The sequence below is a fragment of the Prunus dulcis genome, chromosome 4, assembly GCF_902201215.1.
Source record: "Prunus dulcis chromosome 4, ALMONDv2, whole genome shotgun sequence".
Lineage (NCBI taxonomy): Eukaryota > Viridiplantae > Streptophyta > Magnoliopsida > Rosales > Rosaceae > Prunus > Prunus dulcis.
Window position 1 is genome coordinate 9,365,612 of NC_047653.1, and position 10,239 is coordinate 9,375,850.

General features: G+C 36.9%; 3 protein-coding genes across 3 annotated transcripts in view; 1 reads left to right on the forward strand and 2 right to left on the reverse strand.

Annotated features, from left to right (window-relative positions):
* Positions 1-262: 262 nt before the first annotated feature.
* Positions 263-5,258, forward strand: LOC117626452 (mitogen-activated protein kinase 19). Its single transcript, XM_034358157.1, has 10 exons — positions 263-769; positions 1,577-1,985; positions 2,216-2,343; positions 2,454-2,513; positions 3,016-3,165; positions 3,297-3,452; positions 3,604-3,815; positions 3,907-4,008; positions 4,152-4,312; positions 4,656-5,258. The coding sequence occupies exons 1-10, from the start codon at positions 746-748 to the stop codon at positions 5,081-5,083; spliced, it is 1,830 nt and encodes a 609-aa protein (XP_034214048.1). The 5' UTR covers positions 263-745; the 3' UTR covers positions 5,084-5,258.
* Positions 5,259-5,328: 70 nt separating this feature from the next.
* On the reverse strand, positions 5,329-7,798 carry LOC117626453 (protein SRG1-like). Its single transcript, XM_034358158.1, has 4 exons — positions 7,462-7,798; positions 6,564-6,811; positions 5,809-6,133; positions 5,329-5,704 (listed from the first exon to the last, which is right to left on the reverse strand). The coding sequence occupies exons 1-4, from the start codon at positions 7,726-7,728 to the stop codon at positions 5,456-5,458; spliced, it is 1,089 nt and encodes a 362-aa protein (XP_034214049.1). The 5' UTR covers positions 7,729-7,798; the 3' UTR covers positions 5,329-5,455.
* Positions 7,799-8,906: 1,108 nt separating this feature from the next.
* LOC117626454 (protein SRG1-like) overlaps positions 8,907-10,239 on the reverse strand; it is a 6,666-nt gene continuing 5,333 nt past the window's right edge. The window contains exons 3-4 of the mRNA XM_034358159.1: positions 9,845-10,169; positions 8,907-9,467 (exon numbers count right to left, since the gene is read on the reverse strand). Of these exons, the coding sequence (XP_034214050.1) occupies positions 9,222-9,467; positions 9,845-10,169 (571 nt within the window). The 3' untranslated portion in view covers positions 8,907-9,221. The remainder of the gene's footprint in view (positions 9,468-9,844; positions 10,170-10,239) is intronic.

Below are 10,239 nucleotides of genomic sequence, written 5' to 3' on the forward strand. Positions count from 1 at the left end.
GATTTAAGTGTTCTTCAAATGCAATCTACGGTCAATAATGCCCATACTAATATTCCCTAGAATCCTGAGTGGATAAGATGGAATTTCAATATTCTCTACGACTAAAAGACCAAAAGAGGCATGGTATTTAAAAGAACTACAAATACGGCCACTGACGTACACGCCAACAGTACCACCGCACCGGGTCTCCCTACACAGTGTGTAAAAGAGTAATTGGACAAAAGTATAAAATTCCAATTATGGTGGATAAATAAAACAACCAAACCAATTATCAGATTAATCAAAAGAAGACGACGACCATCTCTCTCCTTCTCTCTCTTCCTCTCTCTTTGAATTCCCTTCGTTTCTCTCTGATCCGGCACCACCCAACTGGATCTCTCGTTCCCGAAGAGAGCCCAGGGTTTCCAATTTCAAAATTTAAAGACTCCTAGGGTTTGGATTCTCCGAAGTTTCTGGGGTTTCAAGTTTCAATTGTGTTGAAAATTTTGAATTTGGTGCTGCTCGTGGGGTAATTGGATCTGGGAAATTGGGAATTGAGGGAGGGGTGTGGATTTGGATGAGAGAGGAGGTTGGTGGCGTATGTGTTAGAAGGGATTTTGGGCTTGTCATTCGGAGTGGGTCTCGCTGGGGCAAATGTGGCTAGTTTAGTTTTCTTCTTCTTCTTAGTGCAAAGCTCTTATATTTATAATTCGTCGTTTTCTTTTGAGTTCGAGTTTTGTTCAATTACTAGAGGAGCAAGAAGGACATGCATGCAGATCACCCAAAGAAGGTATCTTTCTCTCTCTCTCTCTCTCTCTCTCTCTCTGTCTATGTGGATTTTTTTGGGGTTCTTCAAGACCTGGGTTGGTGTAATCATCAACCATTTGGTTGCTAAGAAAATGTGTTTCTGGAGAATGAAAGATATTACACAAAATTTATGGGTTTATATTATTCTTGAATCTTTTTTACCTGAATTTTCATCCTATTATTCATATTTGTAAGGTGACTAATAAACATCATATTTGTTTTTTAGTAACTTCAATAAGCAGAATAATTTAATTACTGTGTTTTGAATATTCTGTTTGATGTGGTTTTGTACAGATTGTGTTTTTCTTTTGCTTTCTGTTTCTTGTGTGCTGGCTTTGCATTCAAAGCAAGGAATCTAGTCTCTAATATAATTGTTTGATACTCTACCATGGCATATTATTTTACTCTGCGCCCTTTTCTTCTAGCACCTGATTCTATTATATTATTCCATTACTTTTTTCAAGGGTCATTTGATTTTATGGTTTTCAAAATGGATGTCGCGGTTACTCTTCACGGACTCAGATATGGGAACAAGACCATGACCTGAGGAAGAAGGATGTCATAAAATTAGTTGATGTTTTGTGATCGATCTTGGGCTGTTTTCTTGTGGTACATTAGAATTTGCTGGATTTGTGTTGCTTACACACTGTCTGTTAAAAAACTTACTTTAAAATTTTGAAATTTGTTGATTGCCAAAAAAGGAAGTTGCAATTTGTTCCATTTTTTAAATTAGCGTGTATTAATATTTGCAAGCGCATTTTAAACTTATGTATTCTTTGGTATTTTTCAGGACCTGAAAGGTATGGACTTTTTCACTGAATATGGGGATGCGAATAGATATAAGATTCTTGAAGTCATTGGGAAGGGAAGCTATGGGGTTGTTTGCGCGGCTATTGACACACATACTGGGGAGAAAGTTGCAATAAAGAAAATACATGATATATTTGAGCATATCTCTGATGCTATTCGGATTCTGCGTGAAGTTAAATTGCTTAGGCTTCTAAGACATCCTGATATTGTTGAAATTAAGCGCATCATGTTGCCACCGTCAAAGAGGGAGTTCAAAGATATTTATGTAGTTTTCGAGCTTATGGAGTCAGACCTTCACCAAGTTATCAAGGCTAATGATGATTTGACCCGCGAGCATCATCAATTTTTTCTTTACCAGATGTTACGTGCTTTGAAATACATGCATACAGGTGTGTCTCATTTATGCCCATTGTCCTTATATTTTATTTCTCCCATGAATTGTTTAAGCTCCTTAAATAATGTTTTGTCTTCTGAATTTATCCATAGTTGTGTTAATTCCTCAATGATATATTTATATTTTTCTTATGTTTCCTTATATAAGGAAAGGGAAGCTAGTGGGGGTTGAATTTTTAGGATTAGTTCTGCACTATGACCTAAGCATAGGTTTTTTTGGTTGCAGCAAATGTATATCATCGAGATCTTAAGCCAAAAAATATACTGGCAAATGCAAATTGCAAGCTCAAAGTTTGTGATTTTGGACTAGCAAGAGTTGCCTTTAGTGATACCCCTACAACAATATTTTGGACAGTAAGTAATTTTCTAGCGTTAAATTTCCTTCAACAGAATTTATTACTGGTATAATTTTCAAACCTGCTGATCAAATACTGTCAATGCTGCTTCTTTTGATACACTTACAGGACTATGTTGCTACAAGATGGTATAGAGCTCCAGAACTATGTGGGTCATTCTTTTCCAAGGTATGAAATTTTTTCTACCGTGAAGGGCTTACATTCAGAGGCAATGGTAAAAATAATTAGATCATGTTCCCTGCTTTTTTGGAGTTGTGGTTATGATGTTGATGGTTTGTTATTTGACATTTTTCTTAGGACAGCTCGTTGTAGCATTGTCTAAGTAGTTGTGTCTTGTACTCTTGATTCAAAATGAGTTTACTCTAATAGAAAAAAAAAATTGTTGGCAATTTAGAGCCAACTAAGTAATTGGAATTTTACTTGGCTCGTCGTAGTCGAGATCATGTATTTATTTATGTGTGGAATGTCTTCCATGTGCTTTATAGTATGCAGTAATGCTAGATTATAATAATTCTTGTTCAGGGAGGACTATTGAATTCTCCTGGAAGTTGTATCTGTCATTCAGGTAATCGTGTCAGGTTATGCCCGTTTCTCTGGAGTGGTTTAAGTGCTTTGTGAACTTTCTGATTCTGGTTCAATGGCCTCATTTTTCTTTGCATCTTGTTTGCAGTACACACCTGCCATTGATATATGGAGTATTGGCTGCATCTTTGCCGAGGTATTGACAGGGAAACCATTGTTTCCTGGTAAAAGTGTTATTCATCAATTAGATTTGATCACTGATCTCCTTGGGACACCTAAGCTAGAGACTGTTTCTGGGGTAAGTGCCACTTATTCCTCTTTCTTCGCACTCTCTCTATAAATTTCTCTTTAACACACACACACATGCATTTTGGTCCATTTTGCTGTTCCTTCATAAGTTATTGACACTTTGGGCATTTATGCATTCAGGTTAGAAATGAGAAGGCAAGGAAGTACTTAACAGAAATGCGGAAAAAACCTCTTGTCCCGTTTACACAAAAATTTCCAAAGGCTGATCCTCTGGCACTCCGCCTATTGCAAAGGCTACTGGCGTTTGACCCGAAGGATCGACCAACTGCTGAAGAGGTTTGTGTTATGTCAAATTGAGTGCTTTTACCAAATGAAAGTTTCCTCATGATGCATCTAGCAATCACTATCAAGTAGATTTGGAGAGCTTCTTTCTTCTCTTTGTTTAATACAGTCCGACTAAAACCTTATCTCTTTCTTTGTTTTATAGGCACTAGCTGATCCTTACTTCAAAGGTCTAGCCAAAGTTGAGAGAGAACATTCTTGTCAGCCTATTTCAAAGCTGGAATTTGAATTTGAAAGGCGAAGAGTCACAAAGGAAGACATTAGGGAACTAATTTACCGGGAAATACTAGAATACCATCCTCAGCTACTTAAGGACTACTTGAATGGAACTGAAGGCACTAGTTTTCTCTACCCGAGGTTCAAAATTTGCTTCTTATCCATCCTATCTTTGTGTTGTGTAGATTTTTCTGTTCCCATCGATGATTTATAACATATTTATTGAATGCAGTGCTATAGGCCAATTCAGAAAGCAGTTTGCTTATCTTGAGGAAAACAGTGGGAAAAGTGGACCGGTTATTCCTCCAGCGAGGAAGCATGTCTCCCTTCCACGGTAGGCTATTTGCAAGATGATTTCGTTGTATCTTAATATTGTAGTCTTTGCTTTCATCAAGAAAAGATGTTGACTTCGGAAGGTTTACTCTGATTTTTCAATATTTTTATGGATGTGTACCCAACCAAATTTTTTGTTTGCAGATCCACCGTTCACTCGAGTACAATTCCCCCTAATGCACAGCCAAATTTGATCTCGTATGAGAACCGACAGGCAGAAGAGGCTTCTAGCAATTTTAGAGTAACAGATGCAATTTCTGGAAATGCATCAAAGGTTTTACGGCCTCCACCAAGGGTCCCAACAGGTACTACACTGCCTTTTTGTGAAGCATTAGTTTTTCAGTGTAATAATACCTAGCTATTTTTTTCATCTCTGATTATTTTAAGGAATGGGATTTAAATTAGAACTTGCAGAATTTATCATGATGAAGTGATGATTTATCAACAACCCAGAGTTGGTCTTGGTGCTTAGCCAATAATCAACGTTGCCTTTTTTATAAGTTGTATGTTATGAATCTGACTTTCAGAAGCACAAATGACTTTTGAGTTTGCCTTTTGTTTGATCCAGTAGCTTTTAATTAGTGCATCGTTCCCTTTTATTTTTTGGTTGCTCTAGTAGTGTTAATTAATTTTCCTTCCCATGCACAGCGAAACCTGGACGAGTTGTTGGACCAGTTCTTCCATATGAGAATGGCAGAAATATCAAGGAAACCTATGATCCGAGGACGTTCTACAGAAACGCAGTTCTTCCCCCTCAGTCCGTCTCTCCACACTGTTTCTTCAGAACTCATACTGCCAATCAAGACAAGTCCGGTTTGGAGATGCGGAGGGATGCATCACATGCTAAACTGCAACCCCAGCCTGAACAACGCAACTTAGCAGCAAAACCTGCTCCTGGCATGGCCATTGAAGTGAACGCCAATCCATACTACCTACCACCCACGAAGGCAGATCACTTACATGTGATCGATTCAAAACTGCTGCAGGCACAATCTCAGTTTGGTCCGGTTGGTGCTGCAGCCGTTGCTGTAGCTGCTCACAGGAATACAGGAACTGTGCAGTATGGATTGTCTTAGGTGGTTTTAAGTGGGGATTCAAGAGGGAGGGGTAAGAGTCCATGTTTAGATTTGAGGGGAGGGTGGAGTGATTGTATAATCCCACTATTTTTTTGGTTTATTTCCAATTGTGCCTTTTGTAATTAAGTGTAAGCACTATTGGTTATTAATTAAAAAAAGGGTTTTCTTCTTTTAATCTTGCAGAGATTTCACACTGAACTGTCCTTATAAAGTTATAAGAGCAGGGGGCAATCACTCAAATCGAGTTTGAGGCGATAAGACAACATTCTTATCATTTGATGAAAATTTATAACAGTAGTAAAACAATACTAATTATACAAGAATACACCTCTTTCTATTTCTTCAGAAAATTAAATGGAATTGAGTAAGTTTCTAATACTTTATCCTCAGCTCATCAAGAAAAGACTTTCCTTGAAGCTTACGTTTTAAATAGGCTTTGAAATAATCTTCAACTCCCATCCTTGTATATGCTGCAGGTGTTTGCTCAGTGACCAAGCTAGGAACTGGACCAATTTCACCACCAAATCCCGGGTTGTAAAATGTAGCGATCGAGAGCCTTTCTTTCACAGAGTTAACTGTTGCCCGATGCTCAATGCTGCGATAAACACCATTTGTTTGAATCTGCCATGAACACAAAAAACAAAACAAAAATCATATAGTTGCAATAGATAAAATTATTATGGTGAATGAAGCTTAGTTTTTGGATAATTTTTAAAGATCATCACCTCTAAAATGTCTCCAACGTTGACAATAAAGGCATCTGGTAGTGGTTTAACAGGAACCCAAATCCCATCTTTCTTCACTTGGAGACCATCCATTTCATTGACTTGTAGGAGGATGGTGAGACCTACACTATCAGAATGAGGTGTAAGACCAATGACTTCCCCTGGATGAGGACATGGAGGGTAATAGTTCATCCTCATTGATTGCATTCCATCTTCATACAACTTGGTCATTTCCTTGTCTTCCATTTGTAAAGCAGTTTCGATTTGGGATAGGATAGTCATGGCTAGGTTCCTCAGCTCCAATGAGTAATCATCTAAGGTCTCTCTACATGTAAAAAATAACTTGGTTATCGAAATTCAGTCACCTACATATATATGCATAAATTCTATGTGAAGGATGTTCGGTCTTTAATCTTAAAGATTGAATTGGTCTATATGTGCATCAACATTGTTGGTGAAAATGTATTAATAACGTGTTGGTAAATTTTGTTGACAACAATGATTTACGCACATTATCGAGGCCATATTGATAGCTTGTGTTTATTATTATTGGAAGCCGGACGTCATGTATGTGTCCATACTAAAAATAATGCCTAAGAAAATGAACAACTTAATTTGGTCATTAAGTTGTATCGAGGTGGACCTATATACATCATGGATTCACGCGCATTCATATATATAATCATATTGCACAAAATCACAAACGTATGGATATGCACACAAAGTAATATGATGAGATGATGAGAGGAGAGGACCTGAAAGGAGAAGGGAGGTTTGGGAACAGACGAGGCCTCCTTATTTGAACTGGAAGGGTGGTCATGAAGAAAAGGTCAGCCCAATCGAGCTTTTGGTCTTCTGAAACTACAAAGGCTTGTCCAAAACCTTCCACGTCTCCTGGGGATTGCCAAAACTTTTTCTTCACTTCCATGGGAAGGTTGAAGAAGTCTTGAACTTCTGTCTTTATTTTCTCCATCAAGGAAGAGCTCACTCCATGGTTTACCAACTGTGACATGCATATACTATGTTATGTTGTACACGATTACTTTTTAAACGCCTAGTTAGTAATAAATAAAAATACATGCGTATTACATGTATAAGTACACAGTTAATTGCCTAAACTCGCATTCGCGAACTTGTTTTTATTTATGCAACTGTCACTCAGGACTTCTTCCAACAAAATGAAAACTTCACAATAGAGAAAAAAAAAACACACACACACACATAACCACGCTGCCCCCCACCCACAGATTTTTTATTATCTCTACTATATTATATTATATATAATTTATAAAACTAGTAATAAACAATTTATAATTTAAGTTAAAATTTTCACTAAAACAAATTAGACATGATTAAATTAAAAATATTTAGCTCTAAACATGTAACCATTGATTACTTAGATATTTTATATACTTGTATTTTCTATTTCGGACACCCCAAATTTACAATTCTAGCTCCGTCCTGACGATAGGCTTCTTCTTCTATGCTACTAATATTTGTACTTACATTACCAATTTTGGCCCACCGTTACCAATAACTTCTGATTGAAGTATATATATATTGCTCCATCAATATAATATAATATCACAAGTGTGATGTCATCTTCTAATTAATTCCTCAAGACAGTCCAAAGGAGTGAAAAATGGTGTGTACCTGAAAGAAACCCCACTCTTTGCAAGCAAAATGGAGCTTAGCTAACTCAGATTCAGAATCAATTGAGTATTGAGAAAGCAACTTGTGCATGTCAATGAATGGTATTTCTGAATCAGAGTTGAATATCACTTGATCTTGCTGGTGATGGTGATGATGAGGCTGTATGTATCTGGGTGGGATGGTGATTACAGGCTTCTTGGCCAATTCTTGAACACTAGGCACAATAAGAGAGCCACCGTAGAAGCTCCTCGATGCCTTTTCTTCCATAGCTTTACCAAAGCTAGCTAATATGGCTGCTTAATCTGACTCTCTCATCACGATGATGAGGCCCTCCCCACCCACCACCCGCGTTAAATATACGTGAGTCGGTTTTGTTTTCTTGTCTGGACTTGAACAAGTAGTTGGATATGGGACCAATGGGCAGGGCAGCAATAATCTATGATTTAAAATTTGTGACCATTATTGTGAGGAAATTTTGGAATAATTTTGCACGTGCCGACACGTGAGTGTGTATATATATAAAGATTAATTAGGAGTTTTTTTAGTTAACATGGGAGGTGGATTAGAATTTGATTTTCTTTTAACATTAGGAAGGAAGAGAAGTGTCATTGAAATAATTATTAATTTTAAATTAATTATAGTTAACCTTTTAATTATATATTGTATATACTAAAGGTGGTTGTAGGTATCATTAACGGTTTTATGCCTCATTCTGATGGTATATGGTGATTACGGTAGTAGCTAACAAGCAACATTTCTAAGAAAATACGGTTGATTAATTTCTTGAATTATGCTCACATCAATGGTCACAAATTCAAAAATTGACAATAGTCGAAATTGATTTGTGCAAGTTATATGTACCACATAAAATGTACGTAACAAGACAAATCAAAAATCAAGTTATATCGGAAATGATATGTCAACATCTAGAAAGCTACTCCAATCAAGTCAAGTGTTTTTTTTTTAGAGAGAAAAATCCATAATTATTTCATCAAAACTTATTACAATACATTTTCAACCAAAGCATCACAAATGATATCGGAAGAGTCCCCATATAGATGTTTCGATAAGGAGAATGCATAACGAGAACGAGTATGTGAGCCACACCATTTGTTTCACGGAAAACAAAACAGAGAACTATCAAGTCAAGTCAATTTAGAAGCCTAAAAGTTTAAAAGAAGGATGAACTATATATAGGTGCACCACTTTATTTATATCTAAGGGTGATGAACCTATTTAAGCTACAAGGATGAAGTAAAAGAAGATGAACTAAGCAGATAGGGGCTTAGCCAAATTAGGTAAAGCGGATGTGCTCCCTACTCTACACATGAGTTTGAATCCCCCTCCCCAAAGTTGAGATTAGATTAAAGTATAATATCGTTTGTATGAAAAAAGAAAGAAGATGATGAACTTATAAGAGATAAGTTTATAACTTTCACATCACATTAGTTGCAACAATTTATTTATAATTAAGAGAATGGAGGTACAAATGATGAGGATCATAGTCAGCTAGGGCATGATTATTCTCATTTATTACATAATAAAGGGCTATATATTTGAAATGATATTAAAGGGCAGCAACCTCTTCACATTTCAAGAGCAACCAACATGCCCAAAATAAACTCTACAAGCAGGGCGCACTTCATCAGTTGGACAACATTTGGACTGGTAGGCTTTGGTTTATTTCTTCAGAAAATTAGATACCACCAATACATGGTTGCAATTGCACGCTCACATATTGTCTAAATCTCACCACCATCTTACTTTATCCTAAGTTCATCAAGAAAAGACTTTCCTTGAAGCTTACGTTCAAAAAGGGCTTTCACATAATCTTGAACTTCCACCCTTTTATATACTGCAGGTGTTTGCTCAGTGACCAAGCTAGACGCCGGACCAATTTCACCATCAAGTGCTGGGTTGTGAAATGTGGCGATTGACAGCCGTTCTTTTACAGAGTTAACTGTTGCACGATGCTCAATGCTTCGATAAATCCCATTTGTTTGAATCTGCCACGAGTCCCATATACACACACAAAATTATATAGCTGCAATAGATAAAATTATTATGTATGAATCTTGATTTGAAATTACTGTTGAACACATCTCTCACAAAGCTACGTAACTCAAACAATCGAGTCGAGTTCCACCTACGTGAGAGATGCAACTGATCGACACTATCATCAGTAAATATGGCACAAATAGAAGAAGGCAAGCATTATGGCCCTATATTGTAAAATGACATTTTTGAACAGGGGTAATGTTTTCTATTTATTTATTTTTGGTTGATATTCTTATATATGTTATATTGTAGAACTATGAACTACAGATTTACATAAGTATTCACCATAGGATCAGTTGCATGAAATTGAGAGCTATATGATTACCTCTAAAATGTCTCCAATGTTGACAATAAAGGCATCTGGTAGTGGCTTAACAGGAACCCAAATCCCATCTTTCTTTACTTGGAGACCATCCATTTCATTCACTTGTAGGAGGATGGTGAGACCTACAGAATCAGAATGAGGTGTAAGACCGATGACTTCCGCCGGAAGAGGACATGGAGGGTAATAGTTCATCCTCATTGATTGCATTCCATCTTCAAATAACTTGGTCAGTTCCTTGGCTTCCATTTGCAAAGCAGTTTCCATTTGTGATAGGATAGTCAAGGCTAGGTTCTTCAGTTCCAATGAGTAAACTCCTAAGGTCTCTCTACACGTAAACAATAAGTCGGTTTTAGAAAAATACTCACATATATCATGTATCCAGAAATTCTGTGTGC

Excerpts from the sequence above, each read along its gene's own strand:
- LOC117626452 (XM_034358157.1), top strand. The coding sequence starts at position 746 with ATGCATGCAGATCACCCAAAGAAG. Across the intron at positions 1,986-2,215 it reads TTTGAAATACATGCATACAG|CAAATGTATATCATCGAGAT; the intron begins GTGTGTCTCATT and ends TTTTGGTTGCAG. Across the intron at positions 4,009-4,151 it reads AAGCATGTCTCCCTTCCACG|ATCCACCGTTCACTCGAGTA; the intron begins GTAGGCTATTTG and ends TTTTGTTTGCAG.
- LOC117626453 (XM_034358158.1), bottom strand. The coding sequence starts at position 7,728 with ATGGAAGAAAAGGCATCGAGGAGCTTCTACGGTGGCTCTCTTATTGTG. Across the intron at positions 6,134-6,563 it reads AACCTCCCTTCTCCTTTCAG|AGAGACCTTAGATGATTACT; the intron begins GTCCTCTCCTCT and ends TTTTACATGTAG. Across the intron at positions 5,705-5,808 it reads ACGTTGGAGACATTTTAGAG|ATTCAAACAAATGGTGTTTA; the intron begins GTGATGATCTTT and ends TGTTCATGGCAG.